This window comes from Panthera leo, chromosome A2 (genome assembly GCF_018350215.1).
Source record: "Panthera leo isolate Ple1 chromosome A2, P.leo_Ple1_pat1.1, whole genome shotgun sequence".
Lineage (NCBI taxonomy): Eukaryota > Metazoa > Chordata > Mammalia > Carnivora > Felidae > Panthera > Panthera leo.
The window spans coordinates 53,367,484-53,389,053 of NC_056680.1; the positions used below are offsets into that span (position 1 = coordinate 53,367,484).

General features: G+C 36.8%; 1 protein-coding gene across 5 annotated transcripts in view; it reads left to right on the forward strand.

Annotated features, from left to right (window-relative positions):
• Positions 1-21,570, forward strand: part of PPARG (peroxisome proliferator activated receptor gamma) — a 134,512-nt gene that overhangs the window by 76,705 nt on the left and 36,237 nt on the right. For all 5 annotated transcript variants that reach the window (XM_042911103.1, XM_042911077.1, XM_042911089.1 and 2 more), the window contains exons 3-5: positions 7,370-7,597; positions 9,192-9,361; positions 17,925-18,063. In XM_042911103.1, the coding sequence (XP_042767037.1) occupies positions 7,378-7,597; positions 9,192-9,361; positions 17,925-18,063 (529 nt within the window). In that variant the 5' untranslated portion in view covers positions 7,370-7,377. The remainder of the gene's footprint in view (positions 1-7,369; positions 7,598-9,191; positions 9,362-17,924; positions 18,064-21,570) is intronic.

The following is a 21,570-nucleotide window of genomic DNA, read 5'->3' on the forward strand; positions in this document are numbered from 1 at the left end:
ATTCGCTAATTTAATCTTTGTAACAACTCCATGAGGTAGGCAATATTCTTTTATAGATGGGTTAATTAGGGATAAAGAGACACAAAACTGACCCAGCAATAGGTCAAGATTGAAGCCCAGAGCATCTCACATGATAACTGGCTCATTTACCTCCATTGTTAATGTTCAGAACGGCAGCCCGCAAAAAAATAAGTAACTTATGTGTATTTTTTATGTAAAAACTTGGACTGATCTCTCTATTAGATTTGGACTTGCTCACTCTATTAGATTATTCCCTAAACCTTTTGATGAATTCAGAGTTTATTAATTTTTGTTAGGAACAAATTCCATTACAGATGATTTTACTCTAATTTGCCATCCAGTTGCATGAGACTTCTTGCCTTCATAAATTTGATGTTGTTCCTATATATTAAGACCCCCAAAAATCTGGATCTGTGAAAATTGGGACAATCCTTAAAAAGCCCCATTTTCAGCATATTCACATATAGTAACACCTTTGTAATGTGGTGTAGAGAACACTAGGGTAGGAGGCAGAAAACCTGGATTCTCACATGGTCAGCTATGTGCTATGTGCTGTGGGCAAATCACTTTCTCTCATTGTCCTAATCTGTCAAATGAGGGACTTTGAGTATCTCAAAGAGGCCTTTTCCACTCTAATATTTCAAGATGATTTTTGTCTCTGGGTATCAGCTATCATAATGGGAGAAGACTTAAATTAGAAACTTCCCAGGTCAGTTTACACCGCAGAATGATTTGCATGAACCAATGGGAGGGGCTGGATAAATAAGCGGGAGCCATCCTGCCGAGTACTATATTAGAAGAGATTGAAAAAAATTAGTGACTTAAATGTCTCTTTAAGGTCACCTCCAACAAGGCTACTGAATTTTAGAGAATCTATGGAAGTCTTTCTCTTTTTTAGTATATGTGCTGCCCAAGCGAGCACAACACCTTTCTCTAAAGTTAAGTTTTATTTGATAATAAATAGGGGATAGTATATCCCCAACCCTCTGTACTGGCACATCCTAGGTGTTCACTGAAGGCTTGTGGAAATTAATTGTTGTTTAGGATAGAACAGTAGGATCAGAAAGAGAATTTGTTTTTCTAACCAGTTTAGAAAGTTAAGAAAAAAAAGTTTAGAAGGTGAAGTGTGCAGGCTATGGCATTTTCAACCTTCTGGGTTCATTATCCACCTTTACTACTTAGTAACTGTGTGTTCTCCAGCAAGTTAGATACTTCCATGTCTCACTTTCCCCTTTTCTAAAGAGAATTATGAGTGTACCTGCCTCGTGGGGTTGTTGTGAGGATTAAATAAACATGGTCCAAGTGTTGTATTTGGCACAATACTTAGGAAAGATTTAGCATTCTGTTAATATTAGCTAATGTAATTAGCTAATGTATTAAGGAGATGCAGTGTTTCTCCAGAAATTCCAATAGAAGTTTTCCTTTTCTTAGGGGACAGCGTAAAACCCAAAGGTAAACCACATAGTTCTGGTGCTTGATTTAATACATTATCACCTTTTCTGGCCACTTCCATATTCCCAAATAATGATACATTTCCATATAGAGAGGTTACTTTATTTTGGCATGATACTGGTTGTATTTTTGTTTGAAATACATTATACTTTGGAGTATTGTGCACAGTCTGCTCATTGACTATAATAGAGCATAAAGCCAAGTTTGAAGGTTTAAATAAATGGCACAAATTCATGTCCTTGCTTACAATGTCTGCCTAAAGACTTTTGCTTGAAACACAATTAAGATTGTGAAATTGATGGATAAACGCTGATGCAACCCATTCCTGTCACCCAGCTGGAAAGTTAAGACACTTATCCCTGAGAAGGGCTGTTGCTCATGAAAATATTTTGTTCATTTGTTCTTTCATGGGTAATTGCACAGAGTAACAAAAAACACCTACTCGACTTACAGCTTGGCAGAAACAGTAGCTTATGTTTTCTAGAGACAAAATTAGAAGCAGGCTCCCTGGACCTATCCCTAAGTCAAAATAAAATAAAATGTCTAGGAAACCACTATGCCTCCCAGTTACTATAGTCCATAGAGTAATATTGTTTAGGTCAGTATGTCCCAAAATAAAAGGACAGAGAGAAGTGAAAGGAGAAAAGGAAAATATGTATTTGAGTTAATATGTTTTTGTAGAGATGAAGAGGCAAGGTGTTTTTCTTTCTTATGTTGTCTTTCATATGGGGTGGGGGGGAGAATTTATAGGACCCTAATCTTGTTTCTGCAGTTATCAAGAGAAAAACTGAATGCAGTATACTTTGTTGAGGGGAGAGGTTACAGCTTAAATTGTATTTTACTTACAATATTGAAGATTAACATCTTTTCTAGGGGAACCCAAGTGTTAGCAAAATTACATCATTGAGAGAGTATCTTCATTCTTTCCCTCTCCTTTTATTTTTTAAACATTTTTATGCATTTTTAATTGTAATTTTTATTTATTTTTTAAGTAATCCCTACACCCAACATGGGGCTCAAACTCACAACCCCAAAATCAAGAGTCATATGCTCTACTGTCTGAGCCACCCAGGCACCCCTACTTTTTTTCTATTTTCACAGAAAAGTGAATACTCATTCTACTCTTCTCTATAAGGTATCATTCAGTTGGCAGACATTTAGTGAGCAACAACTGTGCATAAGGTGTAAAGAGAAAACAGAAAAATAAGACACCGTCCATTTAGAAGTTGAAATCTGAGGGGCTTCTGGATGGCTCAGACAGTTAAGCATCTGACTCTTGGTTTCAGCTCAGGTCATGATCTCAAGGTTCATGAGTTCGATCCCTACATCCAGCTCCTCACTGATAGTGTGGAGCCCACTTGGGATTCTCTCTCTCTGCCTCTCTCTGCCCCTCCCCGACTCCCATGTGCACGCACGCTCTTTCTCTCTCTCAAAATAAATAAATAAACTTTAAAAAAAAACTTGAAATCTGATAGCAGAGATATTTATCCAAATAATTATATCAGAATTAAAAGGGAGGTACAAAGAGCTGTAGGGACGCAAAGAATTTTTAAGTTGGAGACTTCATGGAAGGTTTCCTGAAAAATGTAGCATTTGGATACTATGGGATTTCCCACAGTGGGAAAGACAGAGGGATTGTGACTTGTAGTGATGGGGGATAAGAAGAAAATACAGCAGCCTTGGCATGAACAAAGATGAGCAGACTAGGAAATGTGCAGCATGTTTAACCTGCACAAATAATGTGATATGCCTAAGTAGAGAGTACGCCAAGAATGGAAATGGGGTTTGGGATCACTAGTGGAAAATAAGTAAGTTAGGACTCTGTCGGGGTGGGGGGAGGGGCCTTGAATGCCATGTTAGACATTTAACTTATTAAATACAATGTATGAAGGTCAGAACTTCTCCTGCATTTCAACTAATGTGCCCTTACTAGAAGAGGACAGAAAAAGTGTAGCATTCTGGGGTGGGGCAGGGGGAGTGGGAAAAGGGAGGGATGACGAGGTGGAGCACAGGGAATGTTCAGGGCAGTGAAGCTATTCAGTGTGCTTCTGTGATGATGGATACATGGTATTATGCATTTGTCAAAATAGCAGAATGTACAACACAAAGAATGAACTGGAATGCAAACTATGGACTTTAGTTGATAATAATGTGTCAATTTTGGCTCATCAATTTTGTGACAAGCATACCACATTACTGCCATGTGTTAATAACAAGGGAAATGCAAGTTAATAATAGGGGAAATTGTGTGTGTTTCAGGGGTCAGGGAAAGTGAGGAGGGGAATAAAAGTATATGGGAACTCTGTATTTTCTGCTCAACTTTTAAGTAAACCTAAAACTGATTTTAAAAATAAAGGCTATTTTGGGGGCACTTGGGTGGCTCAGTCAGTTGAGCATCCAACTCTTGATTTTAGCTCAGGTCATGATCCCAGGGTCATGGGATCAAGCCTTGTATCTAGCTCCATGCTGAGCAAGGAGCCTGCTTAAAATTCTCTCACTCTCCCTCTGCTCCTCCCCCACCCACCCCCCCACCCCCATTCGCATGCCCACACTCTCTTCTCTAAAAAATAAAAAATAAAAAAAAAATAAAGGCTATTTTTATTTTTTAATGTTTATTTATTTATTTTGAGAGAGAGCGAGCAAGCAGGGGAGGGGCAGAGAGAGAGAGAGGGAGAAAGAGAATCCTAAGCAGGCTCTACGCTGACAGATTCAGGGCTTGATCTCATGTGAGGTCATGACCTGAGCCAAAATCAAGAGTGGGAGGCTTAATCACTTAACCAACTGTGCCATCCAGGTGCCCCAAAGCTATTTTTTTAAAAACGGCATTCTTTCGGCCATGAAATATACTACAGGTACCATTTTTTAAGTTAGATATTACATCTTTAAAATCACATGAATTTTTCATTCTATTTGTTTATACATAAATGTCTATTTTAACATTAAAATTTTCCCCAAAATTTTTCAATAAATTAAGTGACCCCTTGGAGTATGATTCCTGTATTAAGAAGCATGGCTTTGGTTGACAGGGCGTTATTGAAGTCATAGCAACCAATTTTTCTTGCAACATAGATTTTTTTTTGCATCCTTATTTTTATTTCCCAGTATTCATATAGATGCTTATACACTGCCTTTAACTCAGTCAACCTTTATTTTGTTTGCAGATGAACTTTGCAGCAGACATGAGAAATAGTTGATAAACCCACTTTCATGGATATTAAAATTGAGACAAAAGAGGTATATTTTGATAGGAAAGTAAGTTATACCCAGAAAAGGAGATAGAGAAATGTAAAATAAGCTTGCTGAGGAGAAGGGCAAAGTAAGTGGAGTGACCTGGGTTAGTTAGGTTTAAATGAATTGTGAAACAGAGGGCACAGTTTGATGGGTGCCCTTGTCATTTAGAGCATAAATGTTTTTCTGGATGTCATTGAGACCCAGCATGACCTTTAAGCTATCACCAATACACATTCCTCTTCTTGTGTAGTGTTTATACTGTGACTCAGATAACAGGGTTGTTTGGGTACTTATTTATGTAGATATTCAGACATGTGAACCCGCACGGTGCCTAATGAGTCCTCTTGGAACCACTGAAGCACATTCATAGGACAGTCTCCTTATTTGTGTTTTCAAGGCACTTTGTTTTCCTCATGAAGACCGCAGCTGGAATCTTTAACCTCATGCAAGAGTCAGCCTTTGAGAGTAAATTCCTTAGCTCTCTGCTTGCTGGGAAAAAAAACCAAGAGGCCCCCTGACAAATACCCCTAGGAGAGTAGCCCTTCCTCCATAAACTGTTTTCATCAATGAGAGAATGAAGAGATTATATACAGAATAGGATCCTGGGTCCATCTTGAGTTTCAATCCTCTGTTTACCATCTATTGGACACTGGGAAAGTCACTTTACTTCTCTGGTCCTGGTTAATCTATAAAGTGGGGATAAGATCTTGGGTTACATGGAATCAGAGATAGAATGTGTCTGGTATACGTGAAGTACTTCAATAAATATTAGTTCGCTTCTCCCCCTTCCCTGCCTCGTTCTGCTAAAATTTCACAGCCGCCTCATCACACAGCCACCTCATCAATTCATTTGGTATTTAATATGAGCACCTAGTATGAGCCAGGCCCATTGCTAGGTGATAGAGATATGACTACAAATAAGACACATAAGCCTGTGATTTCAGGAGCTCTCGGGTTTGTGAACAGTTCATTTCTTTGTCTCCAATGTTAGCGGTCCCAAGTTCACACAGCTTTTCACTAGTGTTTTTGACCAAAAAGTTACCAGTTAAAATACTCAGTGACTGCCTTTTTGGCACCACTTTGAAGAGCAAACTGGTTTCAGGACAACCAACGACCCATTAGGTACCATTTGGGTTCACATGTCTGAATATCTACATAAATAAATACCCAGAGAGGTTCCTACTGCATAAAGGTTTAAAGTCCACACACTCTGGTGCCTCACAAGTCCACATTAAATACTAAGAACTAAAATCCCTCAGGGATTTCACTCACTGTGACCGCAAATCATATTTTGAAAAATGTAGGTGGCATGTATCATCCTCAGCAGGCAATTGATGAAACAAGTTATTTTGCGGTCTTAGAATACATATAAGTGTTTTTACCTTTGTCTTTTATATGTTTTCTTGTTTGTGTTTTTGTTTTGTTGTGGTTTTGGTTTGAGGGTAGTTTAAAATTAATGCTGGGCTAGATTCTCATTTTGACATTCACTCATTTATAATCAGATATGTTTCCACATAGCTCTAACCTTTCCATTCTCAATATGAAGAACACTTTCTCCTCTTTAAGGAAAACTGTATGCACAGAAAAGATAAATATTTGAGGAAGTTCTCATAGAGGGATCTTCCCTTCTTTAAAAGATTCACTTTTGAATTAACTTTAAGAATAAAATTATTCTTGGGGCGCCTGCATGGCTCAGTTGGTTGAGCGTCCGACTTTGGCTCAGGTCATGATCTCACAGTTCGTGAGTTCGAGCCCCACGTCGGGCTCTGTGCTGACAGCTCAGAGCCTGGAGCCTGCTTAAGAGTCCGTGTCTCCCTCTCTCTCTGCCCCTTCATGCTTATACTCTGTCTCTCTGTCTCTCTCTCAAAAATAAATAATCATTACAAAAAATTAAAAGAATAAAATTATTCTTGAGGCACCTAAGTGGCCCAGTTGGTTGAGTGTCCAGTTCTTGATTTTAGCTCAAGTCATGATCCCAGGGTCATGGGATTGAGCCATGTCTCGAGCTTCACACTGAGCACAGAGTCTGCTTGAGATTCTCTCTCTCTCCCTCAGCCCCTCTCCTCGCCTGTGCACTCTCCTTTCTTCTCTAAAATTAAAAAAGAAAAGTTTAAGAATGAAATTATTCTTACAATGCAGTTAAGGAATAAATTTTTACCTAAATTTAATGTGCCAAATTTTCTGTCACACAAGACCATTATAAACACAAATAGGGGAGCAAAATTTTTATCCTGAAGAGAAAAATATTTAGGATCTCTAACTTCGAGAAAGTAAAACTGTCCCAGAACTTTATGCCTTTAAAAAAATCATTAACAAAAAAATTAATAAATAATAAAAATCATTAGCATACTTGATTTGATGATCTTCTTTAGGAGATAACGAGAGCAGGACTGTTTGTGGGACATTCACATGGGCACGCTGACCACAGTGATACTATTCTAAGGTTCTCTACTGTGAGTGATATCCTGGTAAGGGATGGCTTCTTTCCTTTAGTAAAACAGCCTGGACAGCACTCAGAAGGTGGTTATGTGTTCTTCTCTCATTATGGTAACCTAGATGAGATCACTGAACCAAAGAACCTTTAAGTTCCCTTCCTGTATATCTTTTTAGAAGATTACTCTGCTCTTCAGGACTAACTCCATAGCTGTTCTTCTTTCCATTTCAGAAATTACCATGGTTGACACAGAGATGCCATTTTGGCCCACCAACTTTGGAATCAGCTCCGTGGATCTCTCCGTAATGGATGACCACTCTCATTCTTTTGACATCAAGCCCTTCACCACTGTGGATTTCTCCAGCATTTCCACTCCACACTATGAAGACCTTCCATTCGCAAGAGCAGACCCAATGGTTGCTGATTATAAGTATGACCTGAAGCTCCAAGAGTACCAAAGTATGATGTTTATTTTCACTTTTCAGATGGCTAAGACTAAAATCGTTCTAACCTCTCAACACTGGAATAAATGCTCCAGAGACTAAAACTCTATAGAAAATATATACCATTCATTTATTCATCCATTTATCTCTGAAATGTTAGGTATTTACAGTATACCAAAAAGAAAGGTAGTGTGTAAATCCCCAGATTATTCTTTTTTCCCCTCCTTCCTTCCCTTTTCCTTTCCTTATTTCTTGTTTCTTTCCTTCGTAGGAGCATTTTCCAGCATGATTACATTGCCAGGTTTATCTCAGGCTAAGAGTCCATCACCCAAACTTTGAATTCTTTTGGCTGCTTAAGTTAATAAGTAACAGTTTGCTACTTTATATAACTTATGATCACTAAATTGCAAAGTTGTCCATTTTTCCTAATTCTGCAGTTTGAGTAACTTATACTGAAACCTGTTTCTCTGCACAAATTTAAATTTCGCCATTGTAGTCTATTGATAAATCTTCCTGCCATTAACTAAATTCATGTCAAAACATCAGACTCAAGACAAACCAAAACTGCACTTTTCAAGATAAAATGAATTTCTGTGATGCTATTTCCTTGATTTTATCTTCATGTGCTGAAATGCTTGTTTTCCAAAGCCACCTCCGTGTAATTGGCAACCATTACTTGACAATAAGAACTTCCTGTATTTCTAGTTTTTTTCAAAAAGATAAATAATATACTTCGTTATATTTGCATGGTTTTCAGTTAGAGCCTAATATGGAAATTTAATAGGCCTGATCCTACCCAGCAGAAAGGAGCAGAAAGGTAGTACTTACTTGCCATGGGTTCTCTCACTCTCTATCAAAAATTATTTTACAGACTACCTTTTCTAACACAATATTGTTGGAAAACCTGGTCTCTTATTTTTCATGTACCTTCAAGCTGGGCATTCCAGTACCTTTTCCACAGCATTGGTTGCTTCTGTGTTTCTTTGACAAGAGTGGTTTAAAAATACTTCCTAAATGCAATATTTAAATAAAAATATAGGAGCACCTGGGCAGCTCAGGGGGTTAAGCGTCTGACTTGGGCTCAGGTCATGATCTCACAGTTCATGGGTTCAAGCCCCGCATGGAGCTCTGTGCTGACAGCGCAGAGCCTGGAGCCTGCTTCAGAGTCTGTGTCTCCCCCTCTCTCTGACCCTCCCCTGCTCACACTCTGTCTCCTTCTCTCTCATGAATAAACATTAAATTTTTTTAAATAAATAAAATATATAATTTAATATTGTGATGAATGCCAAATACAGCACATTATGTAACAAAATAACCTTAATGGTCTCAGATACTATGTGGTGTCTGTCAGAGCTTTAGTACTACCAGGTATTGAAGGGTCATAGAACCACAGACCTAATACCCTTCCCCATTTTATTTTTACAGGTGAAGCTCAGAGGTGTTGTGACTTGCCTGTGGTTACAAAGCCTACTTTTTCCTATGTTTTGTTTTCATGTTCCATAATGTTTCTACGCTTAAATAATAAACATGGCAATAAGGGAGACTTGCCACAGTGCCTTTTTAGCAGTTTGTCATGTGATAATTATCTGCTCACATTTTTCTGTACACAGGTGCAATCAAAGTGGAGCCTGCATCCCCACCTTATTATTCTGAAAAGACTCAGCTGTACAGTAAGCCTCATGAAGAGCCTTCCAACTCCCTCATGGCAATTGAATGCCGTGTCTGTGGAGATAAAGCTTCTGGGTTTCATTATGGAGTTCATGCGTGTGAAGGATGCAAGGTAAAAAAAAAAAAAATTTTTTTTTTTTTTTTTTTCAAAAAATTTTCTGACAGTTTACTTCTTATTTCATTTCTTGTTGTGAACACACAGCAAGGAAATGAGATAAAATTGTCAAACTTTTGTTTTGGTAAAACCCATTCTTCAAATGATTTATTTGAAAACCTAAGAAAATCAGTGAAAGCAGAGCTGCTTTGCCTCACTTCCTTCTCTCCAAACTGGTCCTTGAGCCACTGATCTAATTCAACCCTTGCATCTTGCAGATTAAAAAAAATAATAAATGAGTTGTTCAGTATGTCATGGCAAGATAGCAATGAGGTGACCCAGAACCCAGATTTTCTGAATCCTCTAGTTTTGTTTTTTTCCCCACTATTCCAAGTGATATTTTGTATATGTAAGGCTTGATAGATTAGGTAGATAGATAGATAGATATGTTTATTTGATACCTAGAACAGTCCCATGAGGTTGAGCTTATTTATGGCCACCTTACAGATGTAGAAACCCACCCATGGTCATCCATTAGGAAGTGGCAGAACTAGGGCTAACTAGAATATATATCTTACAATTCCTTAACCAGTGCTCTGTGTTTTCTTATTTCACATTGGTCTGAGACATGTATGATGGACAGGCAAAAAGATAGAACTGTTTTGGAAGAGACATAGTGTTTTTCCTCAAGTCCCTTCTTTGTGAAAAGTGTATTTTGGAAAGCTCAAATATTTATTAATATTCTGCCCAATTATTAAGAAATTCTTAACCAACTCATATTTTAGTAAGTAATCTTTTAAAATAATTTTAAAATACTCAGTGAATAAAATAGTAAAAAATACTATTTGTTATATACCCTAAGGTTCAGAATATGTTGTTCATAAATATTTACCTTATAAAATAAACACTGCTTATATAAGATCCTATTCAAACCTCAGTTGGGCTTTTTATTCAGAATAAAAGTGTACAACAGCAGTTAGGTAGGTGTTAGAACATCTGGGTTCCTAACTGGTGTTAGAACATCTGGGTTCCTAAGCCAAAACAGAACTTAATATTTATTGAATATCTACTACGCACCAGATATTGTATAAGATGCTTTTTTTTTTTTAACCACATTCTGCCTAAGTTTTTGCATCTATAAAATGATGGGGTTGAATTAGATGATCTCTAAAATCTCTTTAATTCAGTTTATTTTTCTAAAGGCAACCTAATAAAATGAAAAGAGACAAGATTGTAGTCACCCAGCCACCTGTCCAGAGTTACTAGCCAATCATATAAACCCTCAGTCACCTCATGTGTAAAATGACTCGGTTGAATTACTTATCCAAGGTCTTATTCATCTCTAAGGTCTAAAATTCCAAAATGACTTTTTGAAATACTATTGGCAGAGAGATACTTTCATTTAAAACACTAATAAGTATTCATTGTGTGATTGAAACCAAACTAAAATATCTGTGATGAATGAAATCATAAGGTATGGTCAGTTATTTAAGATTGCAGTGACTAGTGAAAATATGTCATTTTATTGTGTTAGATTTATATAATTTTGGAGTAAATTGTTGCCAAATTCTGAGAAACACCTGAAGAAACCATTCTGTTTGGTCATCTTGGTAATTAACATTGGTAGATAAAAACAGTGTGATTGGTTAAGTTTCCTCCATATATTACTGCTTTTTATAGGCTTAGAAAATGAGAACGTTTAAGCAAATAGTTCCATCATGTCAGTATTTGTGGGCAGTGGCCATTACTGATAACAGCTAAAAATTGAAAGACAGTAGTTGGTTACAGTAATAAAAACTAAGTCCTGAGGGCACAAAACTTACAAAGTAAAAGCAAGCAAAGAAGAAAAATAGCAAGAAGGAGAAGGACAAAGTTCAGATGCCATCAAATTAGGAACAGAAAGGGTCCTAAGGCAGAGATGGAGAATGAACACTTAATAAAATCCAAAGAAGACCCTGGATTACAGACTTCTGAGACTAAAATGCAAAGAAGGTTATGCTAACCTTGGAAGGCAAAATAAATATCTACTCATTTTATTTTATTTTTTTAATTTTTTTAACGTTTATTTATTTTTGAGACAGAGAGAGAGAGAGCATGAACAGGGGAGGGTCAGAGAAAGAGGGAGACATAGAATCTGAAACAGGCTCCAGGCTCTGAGCTGTCAGCACAGAGCCCTATGCGGGGCTCGAACTCACGGACCGCGAGATCATGACCTGAGCCGAAGTCGGACGCTTAACCGACTGAGCCACCCAGGCGCCCCAATATCTACTCATTTTAAAGATAAGAATAAAAAGAAATGTTAGTGGAATAATATAATTTAGCTTCTCCACATATAAGTCAGTAGTTCTCAAAGTGTGTTCTGGAAGCCTGTGGATTCCCTAAGACCTTTTCAAGGCACCTGTGAGGTTGAAACTACTTTTATAACAATTCTCAGTTGTCATTTACCGTTTTCACTCTCACTCTCTCAGGAGTATAAGTGGAGTGTTCCAGAAACTACATGACATGGAATAGTAATATAGCTTTGGTGGCTAATGGAATGTTTGCCTGTTATGTTCTTGTACATAACAATTTTTCAGTTTTAATTGCTAGTCTGACAAGTATCAGTAGATATAACCCACATAAACAAAAGCTCATGGGGTCCTCAATAATTTTTAAGAGAGTAAAGGGGTCCTAAGACCAGAAAGTTTGAGAACCACTGTTATAAGGCATTGAGGCTGAAGAAATACTCATTCTTTGCTGCTGTGGAATTAAACAAAATTGCTGCCGCAGTCTGAATGCAGCTAATTTAGATCAGTGGCTATCAGTAATCAAAGATATCTTCTTAGCTTATCAACAATACTCAACAAAAAGCCAGGAAAGTGAACAAACAAATGTGTTTGACTCACCTGTATTTTGTAAAGGGTACTTTGGCAGTTTAACATTTGCCATTTCAGCAGAATGTAGCATGTGCCCATGATTAGAATACAGTTAACTATAAACCTGCAGACTAGTTTATGAATTGAAAAGAGTAGTCTGGGGTGCCTGGGTGGCTCAGTCGGTTAGGCCTCCGACTTCAGCTCAGGTCATGATCTTGCAGTTTGTGGGTTTGGGCCCCGCATCAGGCTCTGTGCTGACAGCTTGGAGCTTGGAGCCTGCTTCGAATTGTGTGTCTCCCTCTCTCTCTGCTCCTCCCCTGCTCATGCTCTGTCTCTGTCTCAAAAATAAATAAACATTAAAAAAAAAAAAAAGAATAGTTCTAGTATTGCTTATGATACATGTTAGTGGGTCATCTGAAACAGTTTTACATTGTCAATGGAACAGGTTTATATTAGTGATCCCTGCCAAAATTCAAACAGGAATAAACAGAATTGGGCTTGGATTAAAGTGGAATAGTGACAGATTCTTGGTTATTAATATTGCAGACTTAGATAAAAAAGAACCTTTGGCTATTGAATAATATATACACCAAAGCAACTCCTAAGCTGTGTGCTGAATTTGTGTATATTTTTAGTTTATGGTTTTATGTACATGTACAGTACACAAATAATATTCAGGATTATTTTCCTTTAACATTGAAAGACCCCAAATCATCACAAAAATAATATGATACACATTGAAAGATATCGTATGAGTCAAAACAAAACTTTGCATTGTAAGTAACATAATTCTCTCATCAAAAACACCTTCCTTTCCAGCCATGCCAGATAACTGAATACTCTGGAACCTGCCCATTTAAGCTAGCTAAGCAGTATGTTCAACCACGAGGATCAGTTTTTAAAAGTGAAAATTTTAAAAAGCACTCAAGGAATAGCATAAAACATATATGATCACAATGGCAAAAATCCAAACAAAATTTCCCACCAACATTTATTCATGAGAATGGTTCTGTACATTAGCCTTCTGTTAAAATGTGAAAAAAATGGGGCGCCTGGATGGCTCAGTTGGATAAGCGTCTGACTTCGGCTCAGGTCATGATTTCATAGTTTGTGGGTTCAAGCTGCGTCTTGGGCTCTGTGTTGACAGCCCAGAGCCTGGATCTTGCTTCAGATTCTGTGTCTCCTCTTTTTGCCCCTCTCCCGCTTGCACTCTGTCTCTCTCTCTCTCTCTCTCAAAAATAAATAAACATTAAAAAAAAAATTAATGTGAAAAAAATACCTTTTTTAATATTCAGAGGTCCTTAGAACCTTAATTTGAGAATTAAGGAGGCTTCAAGTTCTAACAGATCTATATATAGGTCTATATATGTACCTATTCTTTGAGATATTGCTGATCTCACAAGAGGTAGGGAAAACTTCTCCTAACCAACAAGGGCAAAACAAACAAACAAAAAAAACCCTAGGTCTTGAGCTGTGACCTGCAGGCACACTTACTGGGGCAGGGTTTCTCTTGTGATAGGTGCCCATAGGAGGTGCAGCATTGCACCAAAGACAGATGCCTATAGCAGTATCCAGAGCCATCAGTGAGAGGGAGCTGAGTCTGGGGCTTTTGAATTGAGCCAGCTTTCTGAAGAGAATCTGAAATAGTCACAAGTCACTGGAGCCCCTGGCTTCTAACAGAAGCGTCTGCAAATTCTTTTTGGAGGAAAGACTTCTCAATTTAGACCCTGTAGGATTCCCACAGTTTGAGGTCAATATACAAGTTCAAAATATCAGTAAGCATATTAAGAAGTTAATCACCTTGAATAACATTTATCAAAAATAAACAAAAACAGATTTAGACCCCTCTGCCCCTATACAAGGAAAGCAGATAATGATAATTGGGATGCCTGATAGAGAAAAAAGCTGTGTATGAATTGTTTCAAGAAAAAGGGCAGAATCACCCCAATGAACAAGCAAGAGTAGACTTGACAGGAACAACTAGGCAGATTTGAAAATAAATCAGTATGTTTAGTGAAGTGAAACTTCTAAAGTGAAAAATATAATTATCGAAATAAAAATTCAGCAGAGGGGTTAATTAGCATATTTTACATAATAGAAGAAAGGATTAGTGAACTGGAAGATAAATGTAAAGAAATTACTGAGAATGAGAACCACAGTGCCTTAAAGAATATGTGCTATCCAGAACCTGCTAAAAATTGAAGCCTCTTAGTTCTTGAAAGATTCATAGAATCTTGGAATATTAAAAATATGCCTTCTTTACTAATCAATAGAAGAGTAATGTACAGAACTCTTATCACTGATGAACTTTGGTAAGAAATGTTGCCCTTTTTTTTTCATTGTAATTATATATTTTTTGTTGTTTTATTTGATTGCTCTGATGTTTACTTTTATAATCAATATTAGTATGACAAAAAGATGGAAACTAGAAAGGAGAAGTTGAGAAATATGGAAGGCTAGAATAAGAAGGTCTAATACTTAGCTAATTAATGTCAGAACTGATAAACAAGTGAAATCATGATGCAGAAAACAGTCCAAGAAAATAAATGAAAAGAAACACATGCTGAGACACACTGCAGTAAAACTGCAGAATACTAAAAACTAAGAGAATATATAAAAGCAACCAATGAGAAAAGAAAAAAAACACTTTAGAGTAAGTTAACAGTAGACCCCTCCACAGCAGCAATCATGGAACTCCAAGTGAAGATAACTGAGTATTCTATAATCTTTTAACAATGAGAGTGAAATGAAAACGTTTACAGGTTAAAAACAAACAAACAAACAAACAAACAAACATGATACTGAGGGGGTTTAAGCCTCTGACTCTTGATTTCGGCTCAGATCTTGATCTCATGGTCTGTGAGTTCAAACCCCATGTCGGGCTCCATGCTGACAGCATGGAGCCTGCTTGGGATTCCCTCTGTCCCTCTTTTTCTGCCCCTTCCCTGCTCATGTGCACTCATGTGCGTGCTCTCTCTCTCAAAATAAATAAATAGTAAAAACAACAACAAGAGACTGAAATAGTAAATTTCAAAGATGGTACAGCATAGAAAGCAGAATATATTTGCAACATCTCTAACAGACAACAGATTAGTGTCTTAGAATATATAAAAAATTTCTAAAATTCAGTATTAAGGAAGAGACAATCCAATTAAAAACTAGGAAATAAAGAATCAGGAAAATACAAATTAAGATCACACTTAGATTCTGTTATACATTGTGAAATATTAAGAGGTCTGACAGGAGCGCCTGGGTGGCTCTGTCATGTCAGTTGGGTGTCCGACTTCAGCTCAGGTCATGATCTCATGCCTTGTGGGTTCCAACCCCACCTTGGGCTCTGTGCTGATGGCTCAGAGCCTGGAGCCTGCTTTGGTTTCTCTCTCTCTTTGTCCCTCAACAGCTCATGCTCTGTCCTTCAAAAATAAATAAACATTAAAAAAATTTTTTAAAAGTCTGACAATACCAATTGGTAGAGGGAATGGAAGTTGATATTTTCACTCTGAAAAACAATTTGGTATGATCTTGTAAAATTTATCATTCACCTCTGTACAATCCAAAAACTTCACCCCTAGGTAACTCTTGTACATGTGCATCATAAAACATTTACAAGAATATTTATAGAAGCACTGTTTATAATAGCAAAATATTGGCAACAATTTAAACATCCATCAATGTGAGAAGATAGGAGCCTTCTTAAAGAAAAAATGATAAAATATTTTTAAAAACACATGAAAAGATGTTAATAAATTGTGAAATAGTCATAGAATGGAATATTATGAAATTGTGAAAATGAATAAATCATAGCTTTTCACAAGAAAGTAGATACATTTTAGAAATCTAATACTAAATTTTAAAAAATGAAACTCCCAAAATACTGTATGAAGTATACCATTTAATAAAGCCCCCAAACAAGCATAAGTAAGCAGTGTATTTTTCAATTTTACATACAGTGTGGTAAAACTGTATTTTCTTAAAAGTCAAGAAAATAATAAATACAAAATTGAGAATAATGATTACTTTGCCCAGGGGAAACAGAGTGCAGGAGTTGGATAGGGGAAAAATACGTAACTATTCCAGTCGTGATTTTAAATCTTGGGCTATGGGCTCATGTCTAATAATTATCTTATTATGTTTTATAATTACATATATTTTCTACATGTTAGTAATTAATATTATACTTAATAAGATAACAGAAAAGGAAAAGAGTATACCAATGGCCTTGTGATATCTCAGTCATGGTTTAGGATCAAAATAATATCAGAGATGGCCCAGAAAGGAAGTTAAGTGACGCACATATTCATTCAACAGATTTTATTAGAAGACTGTTGTTGTATTTAGGTCATATCCAGTGACTCCCCATGAAGCTCACAATTTTAATTAGGCAGTGGGGGATGGGCAGAAAATAAACACTTAAAATATAATAAGTAAATTATATGGTATGTTAGAAAGTCCTAACTGTTACTAGAAAATAACAAAACAAAACAGAAACTAGAGCCCTGTGAAGAAAACCAGAGGTTCCAAAAGAGAGGTGGGGGCAGAGACTGGCCACAGTATTAAATAGGGCATATAAGCCTCATTGAGAAGTTGACATGTTAGCAAGCTTGAAGGCAGTGAGACGAGTAAGCAAGTGTATATTTAGAGGAAGGTCTTTCCATGTGAGAGAAAAAAGTCAGGAGTGATTTCAAGGAGTTTGGCATCAGAGACTGGGAGAGTGTTTGTACCAACCGAAATGGTGAAAGCCTCCAGAAGTGAGTTTGCAGGGTAAGACCCGAGTTTCAGGGTTGGACATGCTAGGTTTCAGGTAGCTGTTAGATTTCCAAGTGACATGCCTAGTAAGCAGTAGAAACTTGTCTGGAGTTCAAGATGCAAATGCAGAGAAAGTGAAAATGTGTGTCAGCAGCAGAATCCATACTAGTTCAGGGGTTTTTGCACGAAATGGGGCCAGATAAATTTGAAAGAGTTAAGAATTGAGTTTCATGGAGATGAGAACAATAGAAACTAATAAGAACACTCTGACAACAACAACAAAAAATGGAGTTATTAGCAAACATTTCCAATTAGAATTTCTTTTAGGTCTTTCAAAAATATATAAATACAGCAGAATTCAATTAGCCTCGAATTGACCTATTTGCTGTTTTGAGATGGCAGTCCATTGTCTAAGGATTTGTTTATTACTTCTCTTGTTCTTTCCTATAATCTTTTTTTGTGTGTAGGCTACAACAGTTATGGAACACTCTTTCAATCGCATAAGTAAATGAAACCAATTCTGTAGGAAATTATGCAACATAGAGAATTCTAAAAAATTGTCCACATGTGGATTTTTATTGGCCCTGATCATGTTTTAGAATGAAATGATTATAACTTCGCCAAATGGCTTAGCACAATAATAAAGGCTGGGGCATGCTGTTGGAAGGATTTGCAGAGAAACTGAACTGATTACATGGTGTTTTATTTGCATTACATTAAATCCAGAGCACTTCTTAGAGTGTGCTGAAACTCAAACGTAGAGCCAAGATACATTGAATGACATCAGTTGGATATGGTCACGTCTCAGAGCTAAAGAAGGACACTGGAGATCTTGTAGCAGTTACATGACTTGTCTGAAGTCACCAGTGACAGAACCTTCCTTTGCTGATACCTAGGCCAGTGCCTTTAGCCAAATGTTGCTGCTTCCGTGTATCATAAAGACTTAAAATTTGCTTTCTTTTTTCCATATCCCTTTGCAGGGGTTCTTCCGGAGGACAATCAGATTGAAGCTCATTTACGATAGGTGTGACCTTAACTGTCGTATCCACAAAAAAAGTAGAAATAAATGTCAGTACTGTCGGTTTCAGAAATGCCTTGCTGTGGGGATGTCTCATAATGGTAAGTGAACACTTAGTACACATATTTAACTGTTCTCATTATGGCTGCCAGATAAGTAGCCTGTAGGGCCATTGCTGAAAATGTGGACAGTTTTCCACAAAATTCCAGATTTCAGAATATTATATGCTGATAAAGCATTTCTCATTTCGGGTGAGGTTTAGGCTCTTAGTGTGCAATCTTTCTTTCAGTGGTTTGGCATCTGCCATGATGGGAGAGAAGACTTGAAAATATGAGAAGTGATAAGAAATAACTGTAGTATTTCCAAATGAATGTAATGATTGTGATTCATTTTTTATGTTGCTTTAATAGCATTAAAAATGGCATTATTCTTGTGTATATCAGTAGTTTCTTTCTGCTTTGAGAAAACTGCAGGTTTCTGGCTGTGGAACTTTAAGTGGAATATCAGAATCTAGAGTATATCCTTTTTTTCCTCTTTGCTGTGCAAAGATGAGTATAGATATAGCAGTACCCTTGACTTCAAAGAGCATACAGGCTTGTGGATAAAGCAAAGATTTTAAGCTCCCACAAAACTTCAGTGTCCATAGAATCATAAGAAAATAAAAATTTCTATTTTATAAACCTGTATCTAAAATCAAGCTTACGATTTTGAGTGTTGGCTTAAGAGAAAGAATGTAGAAGACCTTTGTTTTCATGAGTTGTAGAACTAACTCAGTAGAATCACGGAAGATAGGCCTATTTGAAGAAGTAGTTCTTGATTTCCATTTAGCTCTGATTGGTGTTAACAAAATCACAAAACAAATTTGATAGTAACTTTATAGTATTATATTTGTCAAGTATTTGTTCTTTCAAAATTCATTATGGGCTCAAGAAATCTAAAATGCCAAAGTGTTCAAATAAAATCTGAAGTCTTGTTTCACTGGATATTCTATTTTTTTTTCTTTCTTTTGCCTTCACCGGTCTCAAAACTGATCTGGTAAGAAGATAACATTTGAAGTCAATCTTCATATGTTAAGGCTCCAAAGCATCTGTGAAAATTAGTTTTATTCCATCACACAGATGTTTGGTTTTCACAGCGGAAATCTTAAAAGTATTTGAGAATCGCTAATTGGTTGATATCCTACTCTTTAAAAATAGTTTACGAAATTATATTTTTATAATTAATATGGGCCATTTCCTCTGAAGGCAAGAATGTATTATGAAGAAATCTGTCAGCTATACTGGACAGAGTGGAAATTTGGTCCAAATTTCCTCACAGTTGATTATGTCTGCTGTGTAGCAGTATACAACTGCAGTCATTGATTGCAAAAATAATTTACTGGTTTAATTCCATCAATTTTCTTTCATTTCAAGTCAAGGGTTATATTTTAGATGATGCAGTCAAGTTGCAATACATTTATTTTATCTTTATGGTGAAATCTTTGACTTTGAAATCATTATTACTAAGACTGCCTAGAAAAGCATGCCAGTTCTGCTTTTCATGCTATTTATTTTTTGTCCTTTAAATTTGTCACTTCACATATTGATGTAACATGTATTTCCTGTTGCTTGCACACATTCACATAAAATATGCCTCCTTTTGCTTATTGTTAATAAGCAAACAACATTTAAAGCCCAACCTATATAGTATTGATGGTATAATTTTCTCTTCCCAGAAAATTCAAAGAAAACCATCATAAACCTAATAATAAAGTCATCATTTGACTTTATATGGTGATTAGAATATTCTGTTTAGAGAGAAGAACAATCTTTTCTTTTTAATGTTTATTTTTGAGAGAGACAGAGCATGAGTGTAGGAGGGGCAGAGAGGGGGGCGGGGGCGGGGAGAATCCAAAGCAGGGTCCAGGCTCTGAGCTGTCAGCACAGAATCTGACATGGGGCTCGAAATCATGAATTGTGAGATCATGACCTGAGCTGAAGTCAGATGCTCAACCAACTGAGTCACCCCAAGAGAAGAGCAATCTTGATAGGGAGTGTTCAGTTAATTCTTCTTGCAAAGACAAAAAAAAAAAAAAAAAAAAAAAAAGAATTAGACTTACGCAGTTCAACGTTTACAAGATTGCAGCAGTGACTGAGAAAATCCCTTCTAAGAAGTGTCCACAGGAATGTGTTTGCTGTATGGAAAACATTTGATCAAAGCACAAGAAGGGAAAGCCAACAACGAGGTTTTGAATAGTTTTGCCTGTTATCCTGAGAAAGGAAACATTTCCAAATCCTCCAAAATTTCTAGGAGGTTGTAGTAACTATCTAAAATTATTTTGTTATTATATTAATGTTTTCTGTGAATGGACCTCACTATAATAACCCACCCAATTTATCAAGAGGCTTATAGTGTTGTACCAAATCGGCACCTTGCTGCTTTCAGTACACACAAGAAGAGATGAACATCCCCCGAAGTAAATGTACTCCATTCTCTATTACTTGTGTTTCTGCTCTTTGGTGTCTGTTTAATCCATTCGGTGCATTTAGGTTGCCCATTAGCCACCACTCCCAGCTTTAAAGGAGGCTTCTATAAGTAACCTTCAAGGAACCCTCAGGGCCCTGGGCAACATTGTTGGAAAATCACTGAAACAAGGGTTGCTAATCCTTTCAACTTTGAAAGTTCTATGATTCTGAGTAAGTCAGACAACCTACCTCACCAAAGTTTTCACTTTTCATTAAGCTAGTCCATATATTATAGACAGTGTCACCATCTTCTCAAATATGTAGGTATCTGACACCTATATGTTTTGTTGCCATAAAAATATAATTCATATGCTTGAATCAGGTCATCTAGATGTTCTGATCAATTGCTCAGCAATTTAAGGCATTACATCTGATGATCACATAACAATGTAGCCTAGCCCCAGAGTACAAATCTAGAGCAGTCCAGGCTAAAGAACATAGATGGTATATTTGGTTAAGAGTGTATGGTTCCATCTTCAGATGGAACTTCCATTTTAATTGTGACATGTAGCCTAAACATCGTAGAAGGACAGGAGGATTTCAGAATTCTTACACTTGGGAACCTAGTTGTTTCTCAGATAATCTGTTTTCAGCACTGGGTAGGAAAAATATCCAAGCGTTGGACTGAAGTGCTTTGGGAGCAAAGTTTTTATTTTTCTGCAGTGATCAGGATAAACACGTGTTGCAATTGTTTTGGTCATTTAACATATCATCATTTCTAGACCATGGGCCAGTTCCACTGATGGCTCCCCAGTCTTTGTGAGTCATGCTTGGCACAATCAGTTCAATACCCTGTCCAGACACCTTTAGAGGAAAGCTCCAAATGAAAGTAAAGCAGAAATAAAGACCCAGCTTCCTAGGCTACCCAGAGGTGCATGTGACTTACCAAGTGATCATAGCATAACCTGCTTCTTGTTTTACATTTTGAATTAGTGAAGCTGGTGTCTACAGATTCTTGATAAAAATGCTCACATACATTAATATTTCTTCAGTCAAGTGGACACTTAAACTTTTATAGTTTTTCTTAGTATAATTTTTGTTTTAAAATTCTGTTGGCAAGATCCCTGACATGAATCATATTTTTAAAATGTGACTCCTTTATTT